This window comes from Cervus canadensis, chromosome 17 (assembly GCF_019320065.1).
Source record: "Cervus canadensis isolate Bull #8, Minnesota chromosome 17, ASM1932006v1, whole genome shotgun sequence".
Lineage (NCBI taxonomy): Eukaryota > Metazoa > Chordata > Mammalia > Artiodactyla > Cervidae > Cervus > Cervus canadensis.
The window spans coordinates 35,066,707-35,090,262 of NC_057402.1; the positions used below are offsets into that span (position 1 = coordinate 35,066,707).

At 41.2% G+C, this 23,556-nt stretch overlaps 1 protein-coding gene across 3 annotated transcripts in view; it reads right to left on the bottom strand.

The window, feature by feature from the left end:
* Window positions 1-594: 594 nt before the first annotated feature.
* The window catches only part of SIN3A (SIN3 transcription regulator family member A), a 65,800-nt gene continuing 42,838 nt past the window's right edge, over window positions 595-23,556 (bottom strand). For all 3 annotated transcript variants that reach the window (XM_043490330.1, XM_043490329.1, XM_043490328.1), the window contains exons 14-21: window positions 22,453-22,636; window positions 20,759-21,332; window positions 18,428-18,597; window positions 14,358-14,531; window positions 8,929-9,021; window positions 7,927-8,021; window positions 4,127-4,334; window positions 595-1,895 (exon numbers count right to left, since the gene is read on the bottom strand). In XM_043490330.1, the coding sequence (XP_043346265.1) occupies window positions 1,665-1,895; window positions 4,127-4,334; window positions 7,927-8,021; window positions 8,929-9,021; window positions 14,358-14,531; window positions 18,428-18,597; window positions 20,759-21,332; window positions 22,453-22,636 (1,729 nt within the window). In that variant the 3' untranslated portion in view covers window positions 595-1,664. The remainder of the gene's footprint in view (window positions 1,896-4,126; window positions 4,335-7,926; window positions 8,022-8,928; window positions 9,022-14,357; window positions 14,532-18,427; window positions 18,598-20,758; window positions 21,333-22,452; window positions 22,637-23,556) is intronic.

Here is a 23,556-nt window from a genome sequence, read left to right on the forward strand (position 1 = left end):
ACAGGAACACTGTTGTTTACTTTGACTAGAGTAATGGTTGCTGGAGAAAAATTCACCAAAGTCCTGGGAGATGCTCAGTTGGTGTTTGTTCAGAAAAGCCAGGCTGCCCACATATAAAAATCCTAATCACTCATGTTTAAATATCTGCTGCTTTAAATTTACGTAATTAAAAAAAATATATATGTATATATTCCATTTGCAGTTGCTAATGTATCAAGTCTTCTCCCTCCTAACCCCATTTATGTCACACACTGTGTACACACTTCTTTCAAACACTAGTTTGGTATTTAAGCTGTTCACTCTCATTTCCAATAAAGGTTAAGAAAAAATAGAGAAGCACAAACTATACAGCTGCACAACATACCCATATGTAAAATATTTCCAAACAGCTGAAGTAAGGGGGTATAATATGTACCAAAAGAATGAATAACTCTATTTTAAAAATGTGAGATATTTTGATTTGGGACAAGCACAACTGACTGCTAACTATTTAAAGCAAAATCCTGTTTTTGTACTGTATGTATATAAGGAACCAAAGCCCAAATCCCTGCTTCACAGTATTCTCTGGTGAGGACAAGGGACTTGTGTTGAGAGTTTATTCCTTAAGTAAGAACCAAGCTTTATTTATTTACAAAAAAAAAAAAAAAGTTGGGGCAAGAAGGAAGACAAGTTTTACACAAAAGTACTACAACGGTAACTCCCTTTGGTAAAAAGTGTAATAAATGTCTTGTACATCTGTTCATAGGTACTAAATCTGAAGCCACATAGAACTATGGTACACAAGAAGCTAGAGCAGTTATGCTAGCACATCAAAGCATATTTCTTTTAATAAAAAATTGACAGTATGTACATTATTTACAAAAAAAAAAAAAAAGAAAAACCAAGTTAAAATTGTGTGTGTGTGTGTGTGTGTGTGTGTGTGAGTAAAGCTGGTGGATGGCACTAGGGTAGACTAGTAAAGAAGCAGGTACAAAACAGTTCCACGGGAGCTAAAAAGGACGACTGATTTGAACTTGTTGAGGCTGAGAACCAGAGGAGAGAAGAAAGGGTGGGCAGCAAGGTATTCATCAGGAATCAAATCCACAAGATGATCAATCCCAAAGCCAAACTGCAGGTCCCAGAGAAAACCTAATGGGTGATCTAGATGTGCTCAAGTGACCAGGAAAAAAAAATCCAATCCAGTTTTTTTTTTTTTTTTTCCTTTTTGGGGGGAAGAGGAAAGGAGCAGTGACCATCAGAGTTACAATCCATCTAAGCGATGACTCTTCTCGGGTCTGTCAGTCGATGCTTGCCCATTCAGTCCAGGTGTGAACAGCATCTGGTTCCCTCACCGAAGGTCGCCCCAGGAGGCTCCAGTCTCCACTCTGCTGGTGTGTGCAAGCTGCGTGTCCCTGTGCTTGCGTGGGTTTCCTCCCCTCCAGGGCAGGCTAATACCCAAAACCCCTGGGAAAAGTTCCAACTCCGGCTTTGTAAGGGATCACACGTTCCTTGTATGTAGCCCACTTGGTGCCAGGTTGCACCAGCCACGCACAGATCAGGTGGCCATGTCCCCGAGAGGCCCAGTGAGGCTTGAAAGGCATCTTCCTTATTTCTTCAGTGTGTGTGAGTACACGCGCCCCCCCACACACACCACCCCCCTCCAGTTATCTGCTCTGGCTTTGCAGTTATGGGGTTTTGAACACTGTGCCATATTTGACACGGTACTTGTTAATGCTCACGAAGTGCAGGGTCTCTGTGTCACAGGTGGTGGTGCAGGGCACCAGGCCCTCCAGCCCCTCACCCATAAGCCACTTGCTGGTCTCCGCTGCCATTTCACGGGGCACATGCTCCTTGGTCCATTTATCTACCCAGGCCTGGAACCTCTGATGTAGCCGCTTGCTTACACGCTCATGGGACTGCAAGATAGAACAAAGAAGAAACCACCCATGAACTAGGACTAAAAAACCCTTCAAATACAAAATCCAATGTTCTTCTAAAGTAGCAGAGGAAAGATGTGGGCTCAAGTTGAAGATCATTAAGCCCCCAGAGAAATGCCAACCCAAGGTCTGGTCAGAATTAGCTCAGTGCTTCTCAATTTTAGTCTGCAGCATCACCATGTGGTGGCGTGTTGGGGAAGAAGGTCTTGGAAAAAACGTGTACAGAGTTTCTTGTTTCCATCCATCTGTATTTATAAATCAGCAACTCAGCCGATTCTAATGTACCCTGAGTGAGACAATGAGCTGAGGCTGTTGGTCATTTCTGTCACAGCGCAAGGCAAAGGGTTTAAAACCCACTATCCCTTCCTGCTATTATCCCCCTCTGTCCAGCAGATTGTTGGGCACAGCAGATCTTCAGTGGAGGTTTTTTGTTCTTACCTCCAACATACTTGTTGGTGCCCATAAGCAAGGAAGGGAAGGTGATACAAAGATGAATTAGGTGTTTCCCAGCTCCCTACATCATTTGAATCAGACATGCAGACATATAGCATACAGCACTGAGAGAGAAGTAGATTAAATTGCCCACCCTGTGCTTCCCACTTGAATGTTCTGTAGTCCTTTGATCTGCCTCCCAAACCTGGTAATAACCCTTTCCTGTTCACAGACGTACCCCTAAGCTTCCCAGTTACTCAAGCAAAATAAGCAAAGAAACAAAATCAAAAAACAAAACCCACCAGGTATCATCCTTAATGTTCTCCTTTCTCTTAACCTCCCCACATCCAATCATTAGCACATCCGAACAATTGTATCTCCAATCCTTTTTTGGCACACAGCATGGCATATGGGATCCTAGCTCCCTGACCAGGGATCAAACCCAGGCCTCTTGCATTGGAAGCTCCAGGGTCTTAACCACTGGACCACCAGGGAAGTCCCTCCAATCTAATTAAAATCCCTCTACAACCCTGGTAGTCTGGGCAGTTATCATATCTCATATGGATTAGAGCAGTCTTTTGAGTGGTCTCTGCCCGTCCAACTTGGTGCGCTCACTCACTCCCATCAGTCTACATCTTGGTCAACAAAGTCTCAATGTATCTCAAAATCCAAACCACAGCCTGTGAGAATAAGTAATGTGGCCTCTGCCCACCTTTCCAACTTCATGCATCCCACTTTCCCTATGGCTCAAAACACAATGATGTTTATTTTTTAAAGGCCCTGCCATGTGGCATTTGGGATTCTAGTTCCCTGACCAGAGACCGAACTTGCACCCCCTGCATTGGAAGTGTGGAGCCTCAACTACTGGATCACTAAGCAAGTCCCCCACAACTGATGTTAGTTTTTTGAACACGTGAAGTCCTTTCCTCCCTCCTAGCCTTGCACTTGCTTGTTTCCTTTGCCTAAAAAGTACTAACCCAACTCTGCACCAGGCTGGATCCTCATCATTGTACAGGCCTCAGGGTCACCTCCTTAGAGAGGTCTTCCCAACAAAAGCAGGGCCCTGTGTGCCAGTCACCCCTGATCACCTCACCTCGATACTTTCCTTGGAAATGCACATCATCACACTACCTTACATGCTCTATCTCGTGGCTGGCTGTAGTCTCGGGGCCTGGCACAATACCTGGTACATGACAGCACTAGGACTTTCACATGTGAACACAGACAGGATTCACACAAGCAATACTATCGGAAATGTGAATGCTGGGAGTAGCTTCACTAGAAGGTGCCACCAGCTGTTACTAAGTTGTCCCCCGACAAATTCACAAGTGGAAATCCTAACTTCCACTCCTCAGAATGTGACCTTATTTGGAAATAAGGTTGTTGTAGACACAATTAGTTAAGATGAGCTCATACTGTCGGAGGGTGGACCCATAATCCAGTATGGCTGGCGTTCTTTAAAAAGGGGGAAATTTGGACAGACGTGCACTTAGGGAGAATACCATGTAAAAACGAAGGCAAAAATATGCAAGCCCCCCAATGCCAGTGATTGCTGGAAAACCATCAGAGGCTAGAAAAGGCAAGAGATTTTCCCTCACAGTCCTCAGAAGTTTCAAAGCAACTCTGCCAACACTTCAACTTTGGACTTCCAGCCTCTACAAGTGTTAAGATAATAAGTTTTTGATGTTAAGTTACACAATCTGTGGTACTTTGTTACAGCATCCCGGTATTGGTTAAGGAGGGAGACGTGCGGAAAAATTCCAAATACTGGTTCTCACCTGATGAGCCCGCAGCAAGGCGGTCCTCCGATACATGTAGTCCTCTGACTTGATCACATATACCATCTTGTAGGAATTCAGCTTGAATCTACACTCCAGTTTATCCAGGCTGTCTGCATTCTCCATGGTCTTCTTGCTGTTTCCTTCCTTCCCTTCCTTTTCCTGCTGCTCTCGACCACGCTGACACTTCCGGATCCGCCGCAGATTCCTACAAAGCAGCAAAGCCCTGCAGCGTAAGAGTTCCTCCAGATGCAGATTCCTATGACTGCCCCCCAATTTTTCCTTATTATACGCCTTTATGAAGCTGATCACAACTACATATATCTAAAAAAATGTTCAATGGTTTCATTGTTAAAAAAATCTTTTTTCAACTGCAGAGATATATGGAATAAAAAGTAGAAATTGCCAACTACCCCCAATTCTGAAAATCCCACTTGCCTTGGCAGGGGTAGCCACTGTTGGCAGTTTGGGTTTTTTAAAATCTATTTATTTTTGGCTGTGCTAGGTCTTCGTTACTCCACGTGGGCTTTCTCTAGTTGCAGCCAGTGGGGTCTGCTCTCTAGTTGTGGTGCGCCGGCTTCTCATTGTGGAGGCTTCTTTTGCTGTGGAGCATGGGCTCAGTATTGGTGGCACATGGGCTTAGTTGCCCCTTGGCATGTGGGATCTTCCTGGACCAGGGATCGAACTACTGTTCCCTGCATTGGCAGGCGGATTCTTAACCACTGGACCACCAAGGAAGTCCCGCTGTTAGCAGTTTTGGCTTAAAATCTTCTAGGTCTCTCTCAATTTTTCACTTAATGCCATAAAGATTTTTTTTTTTTTCATTTCATTAAACATAGATTTGTGTCATTCTCTTTTAACTGCTATAGAGAAATATGTCTTAATTTAACATTTCCTTAACAGGAATCAATCAGGGCTCTTCACCTGAACCACAGAGCACAAAAAATTATTCAAATGTCTATTTTTTCAGTTCTCTCAAAGACGGTAATCAGTGCCATTCTACATATGAAAAAAGATAATTCACATCAGTGGATGCCTTGGCAGGTATTTAGAGCTTAATCTTCTCAACAACAAGCAGAGAAAGGTTGTCAGCTTGACAATTCTATTGTTTCCTATACTTTGCTATTAAAAACTGCTTCAGTGAATATCTTTGTTCATGTACATTTCCGTAGGACAGCAGTTCTTTGGTCCACGGACTGTCAGAGGGTCCAGGACCTTTTTGAGGAAGTTGTGAGATCAAAACTATTTTCATAATACTAAAACATTGTCTTTCTTTCTAAAAAAACAAAACAAAATACAAAGTACTAACATTAGCATTCGCGGTATAAAAATAATGGTGATTAAAAAAAAGCTGATGGTGGCACCAACCTCCTCAGGTATCCTTGTACTCTTCTCTGGCCACACACCAGCAGTTAAACAAAAAGGAAAGCTGGTCTGACCTAAGAATGTCCTTGTGAAGCAGTAACATTTCTTATGACACTAAAGCCCCTTATTTCACATCTTTTTAATATGCTGGGTGATGAAATGGAACTACATATAAAGCACCTCTGTGTGCTAAAGTACAATGGACTCATGAAGGAAAGCACTTGAGCACCACTTGAACTGCACTTTTTACCCGAAAGAATAGCTGACTAGCCAGTCTGGGATGTTTGGCAGATATATTCTCAAAAATGAACAACAGAGCCTAGTACCTCAAGGAAAAACAACTGAATGTATTTGTTGTTAAAGATAAAATTTAAGATTTCAAGTAAAATTACGAATTTTGATAAACTGGTACTGGCCAGCATGACAAGTGACAACTTCCCACTACTTAAAGATGTGACTGATGAAGTCAACGGCAATATTAGTAAATGTGGCTTTTTTCAGGGGTGGTATGGAGGTAGGGGTGGGAATATTGTAAAAAGAAAACATGTCAACATTTGGTAGGTCTGCATACCTCAGTGAATTCACATTTTCCAAATAACTGACTGTATGAAGTTATAAAACCATGCAAGAAAAAATTCAAAGTATAAGATAAGCCAATGGATTTTGATAAGCTCGTTGATATTTTCATTGATACTGCAACTAACCTTTAAGAAACTACTACTTGGAGAGTTTTGTTGTCATATCAAATATCTATAATTATCTGAAAGGATATGAAAATACTTCCTTTTCTAGCCAGATTTTCTTCACATAGTACAATCAAACAAAACAGTGCAACAGACAGACTGAATATAGGAGCAGCTATGAGAATCCAGTTGTTATACTAAGCCAGACATGAAACAGATTCACAAAAATGTAGAGCAATGCCACTCTTTTCACTAATTTAAAGTAGTGTTTCATTAAAACACTATTTATGATAATAACATGGAATGCATCTAGTGTTTTTTTAATGAATTCATAAATATTTTGCAGTTTTAATTTCTAAATGTGATAAATATTACTAAGAGCTTTGGGGGGTATTCAATCTCTTAAGAATTTAAGGGTTTCAAAGAAAAAGACTGAAAAATAACCCCAGCTGTAATAATAACTGTAAGGCAAATTATTAAAAACCAAAGGTCCAGGGTAAAGTCTTCTGCATTTTAATTGCTCTGACCTCAGAATGATTGTATCAATATTTCCCCTTAAAGTATGTGAAGGTCGCTCCCCTCGTTCCCACACCTGCTAAAATACAGTTTACAAATCTTTTAAGAATTTTGCCAATCTGGTGAGAAATATACAATCTTATGTTTATTCGTACTGTTTCATAAGCATGGAGACTAAATCTGTTTTGTTGAGAAAGGGGCCTGGCACAGAGCAGCTGCTTGAAGTCTGCTAAATGACTCAATGAGTAGAAGAAGCTGGCAGCGTCCTTCTGTTCACACCTCTTTCCATGTTCCAATCAGGAAAGAGTCTAATCACACTATGATAATACCTTTCTGGGAATGTAAGACATGAGATTTCAATTCCCAAACTTTGGGAAGGGAAGAAAGCCGCTCAACTGTAGCAAAACCTGTTTTCTACTTCTGAAACTTTGTTTTCATCTTCAGATAGAGGTCGTCCAACATACACAATTTCCCCATATACAGGGAGGAAATTTCAAAAATTCTGCTAAGAGTAACACAGCCAGCCTAAGACTGCCATCCTTTGGAAACCTTGCTTACAAGGTTGTCCCCTGGGTGGGTTCTGGGACTGTGGATCGTGGGAAAGTTTCCACCATTCTCTAAATGCTAAGAGTGCCTCACTTGTACAAAGTAAATGGAAAGCTGAAAACCTGCTTTCCTTCTGGAAGTCAAGAATTTTGGTACAAGTTAGGCAGAGGGTACCCACAGGACTAGCAACCAATAAAAAAAAACTCACAGCACCAAGTCTCCAGCAAGCTTCTCTGACAGGCAGCACTTCAAACATACTGTAATTTGTCCTTGTGACTCCGATGGAAGCCACAGACTCTCTAGAAGCTTGCGCTTGCCTTCCTCTGATTTTTGTCACAGGTACCTTCTGACTTTGCTGATTTAGCTGTGTATCCTTTCATTACGGTAAATCATCACTGTAGGTATGACTGCATCCTGTGAGTCCTCCCAGTGAATCATCAAACCCTGGAGACTCTGACACATATTCCTAAAGGGAAGTTATTACTGATTCCTAAAATTCTCACCTCCCTGATGCTTAGGCATACGCTCCAGGTAAGAGCATGGTGTAAAAGCCACACAAACCTCAAATTACTGTCTTCGGTAAACAGAACCATAGATAAAATGAAAACCAAGACCCTGAAAGTGAGCTGACCCCTCGTTCCCGGACACGCAGAAGTGCCCTGTTGCCGCCACAGGACGCGGTTCACTCACCGTGGGAGAAACACTGGCTTCCGTGCCAGGTGCTCACGAAGCTCAGGAGAGGTAGTATCAGAATTCATGTATCGCTCCACGTAGTCTGACCAGCGCTAGAATTGTAAACACAACATGGGTGTGGGGAAGGAACCAAAAACTGAACTCCAACCTCAACAGGTGGGTTAGCAAATTCTGACTGAAATGTCTGAAATACTTAAAATTTCAAGATAAAAAAAAAAAAAAATCTCTTCCCATAATGACATGCTTGCTAAGTGGTACTGAAACACAGCTTAAAAAAAACTGTGAGAATGCAAAACTTAAAGCTTCTCTGAGATACTTTAGAGTTATCAGAAGTCATAAATGGTTAGAAGGTAGCTCACTGACAAGTTTTATTTCCCCACAGAGGGTTCTGTTAAAGAACAAAGTGTATAGTGGCAAATGTTTGAAAGTCAGTACCTTTCACATCAAAATCTGAATTTCTGGAACCTTTTTTTTAAAAAAATTAAAGATTCGGCAACCATATTCCCATAAAACAACAGTCTCCTCCCCTCCATATGCCATCAATGTCATACACGATGCTTGCCTCTCTCATTAATATTATCTGCTAGACCCAGCTGTGATAACCAACTCACTCACTATCTACTCTGTGGGGTTGAACTCCTGGCTCCATCTATCCCAAAAGAAAGTAAACATGACACAAAGAATCAAGATGATACTGGGCAGAGGGCACCTCATTGTTGTTTCTTATGCTTTAGGAGAAAAACAAAGCTGCCAACCATGAGTTTCCTCTGAGGAGACGGCTTTACTGAACGCTAGATGAGACTGCCATTAACTCTAAATATCTACCACTAGGCAGTCTCCACTAGGCAGCTGAAGACATGGCTGACATGACCTATACTTTAAGCATCAGGTCTTGACCCTTAAACAGGCTAACGCTGGCTGGGCTTCTAGTAGACAGTTCCTACGCAGACTCAGCACAACACACTCTCAGCACAGTTTCTGCAGTATGTTCATCCATACCTCTGCTTCTACAGGGTCATCCGAGTTCTCCTCTTCTGTGTCCAGAAGCTCAATGGTCAGCTGAACCTGGCCTTGGCTCTGAATGAACATAAGCTGCAAATAAGAAACCTGAGTGTAAACCAAAGACCATCTCCAAAGCTGTAATTAGATTCTCAAGGGTTGAGAGGTGTGGGGAGGCAACAGAGTTGTAAAAAAAATTTGCTCCAGTTGAAGAGATGAGAAAGATACTCAAAAGCTTAAGAGGTGATTAAAAGGCAAAGGTTGTTCATCTTGCTACCAGCAAAATGAAATGTAAGAGCTTCTTGCTGACATTTCATGTTTCATACTTCTTGAATTAGCTAAAGCAGTAATCAATATCAGAAAGAGTGCTCAAAAGTCAGAACCATAAAATGTCAATGCCATTTCACTTGATAATCTCATTTATGGGACTTAATGCAAAGATGTAAACAAGTCTACAATGCTTTCTTGTATTTTTTTTTTTTAAAGAAACTTCCCAAACCAAACTGAAGTGGAAAACATCAGAGAGCAGCAGTCACATTTTCACCACAATAAAGACTACCCAAGAAATCACACATACCATGGGGTAAGGAACACAAATCATCAACATTAAGAAGTGATCTGTTGCAATGAAACCAATGATATTTGAAATTCTGAGTTTTGTTAATATTATTTGTGTGATTTTTTTAAAAATTCATATTTAAAAGCAATACACTGATAGGGGCAAAACCAAGTCATGTTTTGCACAAAAGAAGTATCAAGTGGTGATGGCACACAGAGCTCCCCGTTGGGAATCCCAGGACTCTCAATGCCCTTATCCTGAGGAACTGCTGCAGATAAATCACTATCAGATTGATCTCTTACCTAACTCCACAGTGATAAGAGAACAGACTCCATGCTTTCACTGCCTTTAGCCCATCAAAGCTTTGCACCTTGTTTTATGTCCCTGGATATACTTCAGTGTCTCCAAGATTACAGTCTGTGGGAACCTGAATAGAATTTGTATCCTACTACGTGAAAATTGTATAAATTTTAATTATGTTGAATTGGTTCACAGTGCTTTTCAGGTTTACTATATCCTTCTACTTCTCTGTATACTCATTCTATTAATTTTTGAGAGTTTGACACTGAACTTATCTACTTAAAAAATAATTATATAGTGGAACTATATGTAACCTTGTCCTGTATTTTCCAAGCTTCCTGTAAATGTGTTATCATACTTTCATAATTCAAAAAAGTTAAAATTAATTGTAAAGAAATTAGCCTCCCAACTAACAAAAATAACTGAAAAAAAAAAATTTAAAAAGTAAAAAACATCACTATCAGAATTACATGGTAAAGAATCAGAGATTAAAGAAAGCTTGAGAATCATTTATTTCAACATTCTTCATTTTACATAGGGAAAAACCTAAAACTCAGAGTTCTGATTTCTCAAGGCCACATAGCTAGTCAATAAGCAAACAGAACCAGAAACCAGTTCTGGTTCACAGTTCTTCTAGAGCAGCCTTTAAAAACTCCTATTAGCTAAGAAATTTTTAAAAATGACAAAAATATTACACACACACATATAAACACAAACATAGTTACTTTCAAAATAGATTTGAAAACACCTGTTCCGAGGAGTGTGCTAAAACCTCCTAGAATTTAGGATGAATGACCTACAGTGTTAAGATCTGTCCTATGGCTGTAAGGAAGCCACCCTTCAAAGCAATACTGAGCAGAGCGTCCTCTGCACGCCTAAAGCTGACCTCGCTGTCACCCGAGGCTCCTCACCCGTCTGACACGTACCTCGCTAGGTCTTTTACCATGTGCTCACCCCAACTCCGACCTCTGCAACCACTCCACGCCTTGACTAGCTGTATTATTAGACTGCCCACATCCATCACCCCAATTTGGTAACTGCCTCCAGTTGGAAATATGCCTCGATTCCTCCCCTTCTCCTTACTCAGTGCTACTAAACTGATCTTCCTGAAAGCTCCAATCCAGTGGGCTATTTAGTCCTTAAAAATGCCTCACTGCTCACCAACCACAGCAAAATTCACACCTCGTCCTTACTATGGCTATGAAGATCCTCTGCCATTTGGACACAACCCTCCTCTCCTTTTTCCACACACCTCTTTTGCTTCATTCAGCTAACACAAAGTCAAGTCACTGAACGTCTGTCATTTATCTGTCAGGGCTACACTCAGAAGAGAGCATGGTTTCTTGCTTGTGTGTGCATGCATGTGCGCATGTGCAGTCAATTGTGCTGACTCTTGCGACCCCATGGACTGCAGCCCACCAGGCTCCTCTGTCCGTGGAATTCTCCAGGAAAGAATATTGGAGTGGGGTGCCATGCCCTCCTCCAGGGGATCTTTCCAACCCAGGGATCGAATGTGCGTCTCTTACATCCCCTGCATTGGCAGGTTGGTGCTTTACCAGCTGAGCCACTGGGAAGCCCCCGTTTCTGCCTGGAGAAGCTTAATTCAGTAAAGGAAAAGGAATACATACAAACAGCTATATTTACATTACAACAAAATAACTACAAAGGTACTATTCTAGAAACATGAGCAATATGCTATTCCCCGCTCAGTGAATTGAGAAAGATTCCACTTCACTGAAGTGACACCTAGCTGGGCCCTGAGAAACATGACAAAGGGGAAGACCAACTGATTTCAGAGAAATCATAACAAAGAAAATCAAACAAATAAATCATAACAAAAATATTTGAAAAAGTACATAAAAAGAACTACAATCCTAAAAAAAAAAAAAAAAAAAAGAACTACAATCCTGCTCCCCTAGAAACACTGAAGGATGCGAATGCGAGTACGCAATACACAGAAGAGGAAAAATGGGTGACAGTAGGAAACAGGGAAATATAAATTAAAATATTTTTCTAATCATCTAATTGTCAAAAATGAGCTTGATAATACTAAGTGTTATGGAGAAATAAATGCTCTTATCAAAGTACATACTGGTATACCCTGTCACTTTGGGAGAGAAATGAGAAAGTTTAAATTTTAAAACATGCATGGGCGTGCATGCTCAGTTGTGTCTGACTCTTTGCGACCCAGTAGAGTGAAGTCCACCAGACTCTTCTGTCCATGGAATTTTTCAGGAAAGAATACTGGAATCGGTTGCCATTTCTTCCTCCAGGGAATCTTCCCAACCCAGGAACTAAACCTGTCTCCTGCAACTTCTGCACTGTTGGGCGGATTCTTCACCACTGCACCAGGCTTCCCTGAGAGCTCAGTTGGGAAAGAATCCGCCTGCAATGCATGAGACTCTGGTTTGATTCCCGAGTTGGGAAGATCCCCTGGAGAAGGGACAGGTTACCCACTCCGGTAGCCTAGTATTCTGGCCTAGAGAATTCTATGAACTGTATAGTCCAAAGAGTCGGACGCACCTGAGGGATTTTCACTTCACTTACCACTGCACCACCCGGGAAGCCCTAAAATATGCATACCTGACCCTTTTAACTCAGTAATTTCATTTCTATGTCTCTACCCTTAACACTACCACATGCACACAAGAATATAAATTGTAAATGCTGTTCAATGAAGCACTATTTGAGATAGTAAAAACGGAAATAGCTTAAAACGTTCACCCACAGGGGAATGGTATTAAAAACACACACACACTACGGCACAGGAAACTCCCTGGTGGTCCAGTGGTTAGGACTCTGTGCTTTCACTGTTGGGGGCTCAAGTTTGAGCCGTGGTAAGGGAGCTAATACCCTAAAAAAACAAACAAACCACAAAAAACTATGGTACATTCATAGTATTAAGTATGACACAGCAGCTAAAAAACATGAGCTATGTCTATATAAACCAAAATAGAGCAAATTCTAAGACATATTAAGTGGAAAAAAGCAAGATGTAAAGTACATAGTTTAATTCAAAAATTTTATTTCTACATAAACACATATGTATGTGTAAGTGCATAGAAAAGGGTTTGAGTGGTTATACGGAGAGTTAAACATGCCTAATTTTTAAAAAGCACTAGAGAATATGCCTAGAAAAAAATGAAGGGAGAGGAGGCTGGAGGTGGGACTGGGTAGGGGATTTGAAGGGCTACTTATGCTTAGCTTAATGCTTATACTATGGACTTTCATTCTCTATGTAAAACATTTTAAAGAAAAAGGTCACTGTGATGACCCACTATTCCTGGTTACCAAACCTTCTGTCCCCTCTGCTATTCTGACCAATGTGTTATCTGCAGGGTGAGCCTACCCATTCCTTCATAGGCCCTCACCACACAATCTATTAACTCACTGTAGGTGGGGGTGGTAATTCTGTCACCATGAAATAAGCACACATTAAACTCAAGATAAACATGTATAGATTTAAAACTATGAAAAGCTTAGGAACTCTCCTCTGTAGTGGGAAAGTCCTCAGGTAGTAGAGCATCACAACCTGTGACTGAACTAGAAAACGCGTTTCCAGGTCTTTGATTCTAAATTAAGCCTACAGTAGGCTGAAAGTAGAAGCACACACAGCTAAGCAAACAGTTTGAGGGTCAGATCATTAAAGTACACGGGACATGCTCACTGAGGTTAAACTTTTGTTTGGCTTAGCTCTCTCTGCTTGGCCAACTACAAACCATACTCTGGGCCACCTAAACCTGTCCTTACATTAATACATACAGGCTTTGTTCAACTATACATATTACACAGCTGCAAATAGTAACACACATCATTTTGTGTCCTTTTATTTGCTTCATTATTTTTATTAACATATAATTAACTTTTAAAGAGCTGCAAAATATGCCATCTAGCAGTCACACAATAGGCTGCCATTAACCATTCCCATTAAGGGTTGGACATCTAGATTGTTCCCAGTTTCCAGCTATTTGCTTTTCTAATTAGCTATTATAATGGTGGAAAACTGGAAGCAACCTAAATGTCCAAATAGACGGGCATAATTTTCTATAAAATACTGAACAGTCAAAAAAAAAAATGCTCAAGACCCAGAGGTGTTGCTAATTGAGCAAAATAAGTTACACAGAATGCTTTGCCCAGTATAATCTCTTTCAAAATATATACAAACACAGAAAAGTTTAGAAATGCCATCAACAATTATTTCTGGGGAAAACTGTAGACAACTAGTTTTCCTTTTCTCTACATTTCCTATCTTTTCTACAATGACTATGGATTACATTTTTAAACAATATTCACAAAGCATTTAATACCAAAAAAAAAAAAGTTCAGAGAAAATGAAAATCATATATAAGAACTGATTTTTTTTTTAAAGGCAAGAAACAGACTGCCTACAAGACTTTACTTTTCCATGTTTTTTATATTTCTTCTAATGAGTTCAAAGGAACTCCAAGGCATTCTAGGAGTGGAGACACTGGGTCGAAGCACCCTGGTACGGCTCTGACTTCTGCGGGGTAGAGTCCCAACAGTTTACACTGTCATCAGCATGTTCCCTGACTAACTGAGTAACTCTCACCTTAAAGCAATTTTCATCTGACATGAGCTGCTCAGCTTTCCGCTGATATGTTGACTCCAGGAGGCTCCTTGAAGTCTGTGTGTTCAGCTGGCCTCCTGTGGCCCCATTATTGTTTTCTGCCAGGTACAGGTCAGTCACTTGTACACAGATCTCATCACTCACGATATGCTGCAGCTGGAATCAAGCAAAGGCAAGTCATCAGGAACCAAAAATACAGTTTTACCCGTCATACACTCAGCCTTCCTTTGGTGATTCCAATCATTCAGTTAAAAAAAGGGTTTTTTTGTTGTTGAAAACTTTAGAAAATTAATCATATAAAATCACTATCTTATTATCTTAGAGAATAGCCAAGACAAAATCTTCAACCATATCATTGGTCCACGAGTAAAATGTTCATATATATTTAAGAGCAAAACCATGGGTAACTCAGGTTAATGTGCTACTTATTTAAAGTTCTAGCACTGGTCACTCGGTCGTGTCTGACTCTTTGTGACCCCATGGACTGGAGCCCACCAGGCTCCTCTGTCCATGGAGTTCTCCATGCAAGAATACTAGAGTGGGTTGTCATTTCCTTCTCCAGGGGGATCTTCCCCACCCAGGGACTGAACCTGGGTCTGCTGCATTGCAGACAGATTCTTTACCAACTGAACCACCAGGGAAGCCATTTAAAGTTCTAAGGTACTTAAAAAAACTTTTCTTTTAATTTTTTTAAAATTTTTTTTTTTTTAAAAAAACTTTTTACATGAAAGAAAATTTCTATGGCTTGCTAACCTTTATGGCACTTCTTTACCATTTATAATTTGCTTTCACACATATTCTCATTTGATCCACACCACTACCCTGGGAAGCAGTCTGGACAGGGGTGCCCTGTTATATATAAGAAAAATTTACATTTTAGACAAATTTACACCTGTGTGCTAAGGTGAGGAGAGGGAACTTAGAGAACCATGAAAACAAGATCCATTCCTATACTCAAAGCCCTGGTACAAAGTGAAATTCAATAGGCACTGAAGAAGCTGTTGCTGAATTAATCTGTCACTGGCACTCAGCTGAAGGAGCTGAGTCAGAACGAATATTCAAGTTTCTGGACCCCAGGCCAATATTCTTTCTAACACACTCCCTATTTTTCCACATCTGACAATAAAAGCATAGTATGTAAATTTTATGCAAATGAACTCATTTTCAATACATGTCAGTCATGTTGGACTAATGGTAACTTCTGTGACTATCTTATTAAACTCTCTGATGACTAGCAAGTTGAACCCTTCCGAGATTCCATTCTTATAGGTCATGACGATATCATCTATCATAAAATAAAAACTCCTTCAAATGAAATTTTACCCCTTAAAACGCCACAGGATGTGAAAAACAGATAAAGAAGAAAGCAAAACGTTAATTGCAATAACAATTTATCTATTTTACTTTAAAATTCTCATAACCGCTAAGCCATTCTATTTTTAGGAAGATACACTCTTTTTGAAGCACTAGTAACTATGACAACTACTTATTTTTAACATTTGAAAAAGTCTTAAATGACAAGTATGTGTATTTGTAGATAAATGGACAAAATGTAAGGTCAGACGGTGAGTGACCTGATGGGTGGTAGAAAGGCCAGCAATTGGAAATGGTTAAATTACAATTAGGCCATACAACAGCTTTTAATGTGACTGTTAAAATAATGCTTATAACTTGAAAATACAGTGGAAAGCTTAAAACACAGTGTTTAAGAGAAAAAAGCAGTGTAAAAAAAAAGTATACAAAGCATGGTCTCTACTATGTAGATACATCTTTATACTTTCCTGGTAAAGGTCACCGACTCCTTCCACACCCTCTTCTTGGATTTCTGGCCCCACCCAGTCTTTGGAAAGGGTAGCATTATAAATCTAGGCACAACTAGACAACTCCCAACCCAATGCTAGGCTTGTCAGAGTCTCTCTCCTACTAAACTGAAATGACACAATGAGTGTGTCTGGTAGACAGACATTTTACAGAGGAGCACCTGGATTGGAAAGGTTGGTAATATCAGCGCTGAAAACACTCAGGGGGCCGGATGTTCATCTGCAGAGAGAAGCATGAGGATGGGGGAGATGTCCAGAAAAGAGGCATGCCAGAGAGTTAACCTTCCCAGGCTAGTCCCTACCTGGTCTGGCCATACTTTCAGCCCCACACTAGACATTTGTGAGACTGCCTACTATATTCTTGAGCAAACCCATATTAAACTAGTCTGGAAAAGTAAGCTAAATATATGGTTTGACCCTGCAATGTATATTCCACCTCCAGTCAAAAATGAACTCTGGGAGAACAGCAAAGGATTTAAGGAGAAATGTTATGCCTCCAATTCAGGAGCTAAGCTGAGAGGCTTAAATGTACGTTTTTAAAACACTAGATTTGGATTTCCAGATACAATCTGTCTCCATAAAAAAAAGACTGGACCTTACTTATTACTGACTCAAAATCATCACCAGGTGCTTCTAGTAAATGGACTAATCACTAATCTATTGTTTAAAAAACCAACTGTGGGCCTACAAAAAAAAAAAAAGCTGGCAGTATTGGATTTTTAAAGTTGAGCTGATAGTATGAAAACTTTACTTCCAGCTACAGCAACAGCAAACCTGTGAACAGAACATAAGCATGTGCTATGCTAAGTGGACTCTTTTATATAAATTTAGGGAACATTAATAGGCATTAGTCTCTCAAAAATTATGACCATAGCTGATTACATCCATGTAAAGATTTCTGTCTTTCAACATAAAGACCCCTTAAGGGAAGGCCTAATAACTGCTTCAACTTGCAGCTCCCTCCCTAACAATTTTTGTTAAGATGCCAAGATTCAGTTATTCCTTGACTTTGAGTAGATCCTCCGAGAGGGGTGCAAAGCCACACATCCTTCTAAACTCAAGACAAAAGCAAGAGTACCTCACAAAGGATTCCTTTGTGATTTTACCTAAGGAAGGCACTTTCCACTTTAAAAGAAAAAAGTGGGACTTCCCTGGTGGGGCAGTGAATAGGAATCTTCCTGCCAACACAGGTGACACAGGTTCAATCCCTGGTCCGGGAAGATTCCATGTGCCTCAGAGCAACTAAGCCCTTGTGCCCTAGAGTGCGTGCTCTGCAACAAGAGAAGCCTGATCACCGCAATGAATAGCAGCCCCCCCCCGCTTGCCATAACGAAAGAAAGCTCATGTGCAGCAACAAAGACCCATTGCAACCAAAAATAAATAAATTCACTAATTAAAGAAAAAAGAGCACTAACAACAGACTGATACCTTTGAGAACTCAGAACAAAAGGCAAAGGAATGGAAACCTATTACATGTTATTTGCTTTAAAATTATCATTGTTGTAAAGAACAACATATCTACAAACTCCCAGGGTACCCCAAGAATAAACCACAAAACCAACTACAAACCTAACTCAGAGGGGAGTCTCAGATAGTGAGGCAGACAGAGTATTATAAAAGATGTTATACAAAACCCTTCCTGTAAAAAGAACTTCAAATGTTAAATGAGGAAAGTCCATAGAATTACCAACACCTATTCAGACAGTAAAAAAAAATCCACCTGCAATGCAGGAGACCAGGTTTCGATCCCTGCGTCAGGAAATCCCCTGGAGAAGGAAATGGCAACCCACTCCAGTATTCTTGCCTGGAGAATTCCACGGACAGAGGAGCCTGGCAGGCCACAGTCCATGGGGTCAGACAGGACTGAGTGACTAACACTTCCACTTTTCAGAGAAGAGGAAACAGCTCACACTGGGTACGGGACATAGGAGCTGGGAAGGTAGGACGGGAGCTGGGGGCAAAACCTCACGGCTGAGGTAGGCTCCTCCTCCCAGGGCACACTGAGCAAAGCAGTCGATCACACGGCTGAAGCCCTTCCACTCCGTTAACAGGAGAAACGCGACATCACATTAACCTCTCCCTCCCCTCTATAGAACCACGTGTTTGTTAACATTATCACATGAGAAAACTGCCTGCCCCTTCCCCAAAGAAAACTTGCCCCGTCTCTTTCCTGACCCACCTGCAGATGAGGACTGTCTCCCTCCCCAACCCTCGCCCGCACCACACCCTCACCTGTCTGACAATGCTCTGGATGAGTTTGTCCATGGTAAAGGCAATGTAGGCATGAATGGTGAACATCTCTCTCAGCGAATCTTCATACTGGGACGAGTCTATGTTGCCATCCAGCAGGCTCCGCACCATGTCCAGGAAAGCTGGGTAATAATCTTCTACATCAACATCCACTGTGGGAAAGAGGGGAGAGGTGAGGCCTTACCCTGCTAAGAAAAGATGGAAGAGAGGGCAGGGCAAATCCCACAGCTGGCCTGAAAAGCACTGGACAGAACAAACCCTCAGTATTCAGTCTGCTGCAGACAGATGAGATCTGACAGGTGGCCACAACCCCAGCACTGTCTATCAAAGGAGAGTGACGCTGCAATTTCAACAGCGGCTTCTAACCCTCTGACTGACCAAAACACTTATTTACAGTATGGCCTGGCAATGCATGACAGGAAAGCAAAATATTCCAAGGAAGAAGTTTCTTCAAAAAGCTGTCAGCTCCCTGCTAGGAGAGGAGCCTGCAAAGGGAGTATCCCCCACATGGGTCGCTTGCTCAAACAGCTATTTCAACGAAGCATAAAGGGCTGAAGAGAAAAGGCAGACAGAACCAAACACTAGCACTGAGAAACCTCTCAGGAACAGGAAACTAGGAGGGCAGATTAAATCCTTTATGAATAATGAAGTATCTGCATTTGTCAAAGTCCTTTTGTTTAAAAGTGGATTCCCAACATTGTACTTCACAAATTACATCAAATGATCTATACTTGCTGCATATGAATCACCACAACCACCAGAGAAAAACCTTATCAGTTGTTACAGAGACATTTGGCAACTAATAGAGTGCACAAGGAAAGGTGAAAGGACTCCACCTTTAGCTTACTGAAATAAGACCTATTGACATGAAGCTGAAAAACTGGCAAATCTCATCTCCAGTGCTGGCAATTCAGACAGCAGTGCAAGGGGTCTACTGGTTATGTTGTTTCCTGATCTGGGTGCTGGTTACACAGGTGTACTTGCTTTGTAAAAATCACTGAGTTACGCAATTCTGTATATGTGTTGTATTTCAACAAAAAGTTCACTACAATGAGAAAAAATTACAAAGAGAACTCTTTGTCTTTGACATTTAGCTACCTCTTTGTAAAGTTTGTACGGGGGGAGAAACGCTCTGAGAGCAAAAGTTGGGTCCATTTCCATTTATTTGAAGTGTGACAGATTCATTCAAGACAGGCAAAACAGGACAACTACTCTTTAAGAGAAGCAACTGGCTTGAGTTTCCTGACAGAACATTACCTTGTTCAGATCCACAGCAGAGACATGGGCTGTGCTATTACTGTGAAAAATGCTCTCACATCAATATAAAGCTATGAGTTCTACTGGTGCAAACCACGTGAGCCATGATCAGTGGAGGCTTGGCATTATTACTGAAGAATGAACTGTTAGCCTCAAAAATCAGGTTAAGTCAATAGTCAAGCCAAGATCAGGTCATCTTTCTCATTTCTACCCAAGCAGAAGGAATCACCACACTGAAGTCTAAAATATGTCTCTCTCAAGCTAGGATTAGTCCAGATAAAGGCTTTTAGAATTAATTTCCAAGGTCATCAGCTCTCCAATAGATAGATGGCCAGGGCTTCACCTGGGCTTCTTACATTACTAACAGTTTAAAAAAAAAAGAGATAATTCACTCCAAAAAGGGGTTATTTCCTAAAGAACACACAAGGTTTCACAGAAGAGCTTTGGCTAACAGTTTAAGCACCTAACTTACAACCTGAAGGGAGATCTAGAAGCAAGCGGCACAGAATCACATACAGCATGTGGAGGCTTCCTTAACCTTCACTTATTTTCCTTTTTCTGAGTTTTCTATCTTCATTCCTGTTCTGCTGTCTCAAACCATCTCCTTTTTTGCAATTGTCTAAGGCACGAACAGTTGTTCTGTCATGGAGTGGAACCAACTATGATGCTTCAGTCATTCTCTGTCCTTTCAAAGAGAGACCTTCCATTTGGGAAACTGACGACAGTAACTGACACCCACTTCCTTGGTGTCCGCAGTACCAGCTACTAAGGATTTATGATCTAAGAAAGGCACAGGGTGCTTTGCGTATTTCCCCCAATTCTCCCAGCAGCCCCACAAGGTAACAAGTAGCACCTCCAGTTTACAGATAAACAGGTTCAGAGAGTTTAAGTAAGGTCACACAACCAATAAATTGCAGTGCTAGGATTTGAACCCAGCCAGCCTCTAAGGACTGCCTTGCTCTACGCATTAACATAAAAGAAAGCAGTCCTGAGTCTAACTAGGTCCTGCATCCCCGAGCTCTCACACCTTCTGCAGACCACAACCCTAGCACTCACTAGGTTCTTTGAGACGCAGCTGGATGGCAGGGCTGTCACTCTTGTCTCGCTTGATGCCCAGCACTTCCCGTTCCCACTCTCTTTCTCGGTTTTCTTCTTCAATTTGCCGTTCAGCTTGGGAACAGATCCGCAGCAGCCTCAAGCAGAGTATCTGGTGCAGCCGCATAAAGATATACCAGTTATTATTAACATAGAAGAGGTTGTACACTTCATCCATCCCTCTTAACTTCTGAGCTGCTGTGTTACTAAACAGTAGCTTGGACTTAGGGGGACTGCCCCCAACACCATTGTGCTTCTTAGCCGCCCCTGTGGCTTCATCTACATCCATCTCTTCTTCTTCCTCTTCCTCCACATCTGAGAGATCACCTCTCTGAGCAAAGAGCAGATCTGGAATAAAATGATGCATGATTTGCTTGATTTTATATTTGTCTTCCTTCTGAATGCCTGTCTGCCTCTTCACGTGGTGGATAATCAGAGCAGCAGCATCTTCCAGAATCTGTTTGTCTTCATAGGCAAGTGAAAGGTGTGGGCCAACAGGTACACCAGCATTTTCTTCTGTAGCCTGCTCTTGCCTCTACCAGGAGAGAGAGACAGACAAAGTATTATGTGACAGCTACAAAAGCAACAAACAGACCTCCGAGATTACGCCAGTAGTACGTTCTATTAACCATAATGGCCACTATTTTCCAATCGAAAACTTCCAGAAACAAAAAGGTAATGTGCAAGATGTGGTTTGATACCAAAATGACTGGAGGTACCATGACTGGCACCTCCCAGACACTGTGACTTTTAAAAGACAATAGGAAAGAAAGGGGACCATCTTCTAAAATTTTACATTAGTACTTATGGAGGATACGATATGAGGTTTAAATTTCCTTTAAAATACTTCTGGGAAAAAATAAATAAATAAAATAAAATACTTCTGGGAGTGAGGAAGGTGGCAGATATAACTGGCAAGACAGAGAGGAAATTAAATTTATGTCAGTTCATTTTACTCTTCTCTCCCTTTTCATGTACGCTTGATATTTTCATAATAAAGTTTAAAATTCAAGATCACACCACTTCTAGAAATTCTCAATCATACTCTATTTGTTTCTATCCATCCCCTAAGACTGTGAGCTCAAAGAAAGAAGGATTAATTTCTTATTCATCTCTGTATCCTAGCTCCCAGTACTCTACATAATCCTGAAGGATGCCGAATAAACAAGGATTAGAAAAAGTCTGGGGGCAATTCTCTGGCAGTCCAGTGGTTAAGACTCCACGCTCTCGGTGCCAAAGGCCTGGGTTCAGTCCCTGGTGGGGGAACTTAAATCCCACAAGCCACACAGCATGGTCAAAAACAAAGAAAGAAAGAGTGTGGGGATTGAAGATAGTATTTTAAGTTGTGGAAAGTTGAGATAGGCTACAAGAAGGAATACAAGGTACTGCTGGAAGGAAATATGGAGAGAAGTGGAAGAGGGTGGCAGTGGGCACGAACTATAACCAGGATGGAAAACTGGAAAACCAGTAAAACAGCTTAGTGAGCCTTAGATTTAAAATGGTAGAAGAACTGGGAATAGAAGTCTATCCTACGAAGCAACAATCAACAAACCTTGGAGGGTCTCATGCTCATATAACAAAGATAATTTGCAGGAGTCAAAGCTATGCTGAACATATACTGGGACTTCTCACAAATGTTGAGACCCCCAACTCACCTCATCATAGATACTCTCAATCTCGTTGAGTAAGCTCTTGGACCTTAGGACCTTGGTGTCATTTTGTTTAAAGTTGATGCCTTGGTGGTCCAGAGATTTCAAGTAGTATTTCTCATTTTGCTCTCTCCACACCTTGTTAAAGCCTCTCTGAGCTTCTCGCCATTCTTCCTCTTTCATCTTCAACCTAGCAGGGTAGAGGGTGGAAAAAGAAAGACACGGGAGTCCAGAGGAGGGAGTTTTAAGGCAAGGAGTCATATTAGAATCGCAGACTGGAATCCTGACTCTGCCACACTAGCCACGTAAGACTGCTTCCTTATCCATAAAAAGGGGATAATAGCACCTCATCTCACAAGGATTTAGAAGTAAGAAATATTTCAGGTTTACTTTATTTCAAAGGTCAAAAGGTATAGCAGATCTGTCAAATCTGTTGGCAACTTTGGGGTAAATTTATTCAAACTAGTCAATCTCTGATACATGAGAAAACTACTCATTCAGGACTTACTATGGGGAAGTAATTTATTCCAAAGTCAGAAATCTTGCTAAGAACAGTTATTTCTCAAACAACATTCCACAGAATACCCTAGAAAAGTAGATTCTCTTCCTTGGCCAGCTAAAACAAAGTGAAACAAGTTTCTTTACTATAGGACTTCTGAGAATGTTTATTATGCTAATGTAAATGCAAATGTCCAAGAGCAGAGAACTAGTATAACAATGCTCCTCTGGACTGAGGTTGGAAGTTCCAACGAAAACAACCGACTCTGATCCTCTGGAAGAGAGGAGAATAAAATCAAAACCAGCACTAGAACTGAAGGATATCCTCCACCTTGAAGACAAAAGTTAAATGCCACTGGCAGGAAGACAAACACCTTCTGCCAGCTCTTGAGAGGAAGACTGGGGAGGAACAAGAAAATCTGGGCATGTGTCAACTGTGCAGTGGATAAGTTTTCACCAGGTGATACAGAGGGAGGACCAGATTTATAGTAGAGCACAGATCGCCACGGACTTCGAGGAGCCTGGGGCTCAGCCCTAGCCTCCTCCTTGATACCTACAGCCTTATTTAGGTGGGTTCAATGGCCCCTCTATACCTTGGTTTGAAGGTTGGTT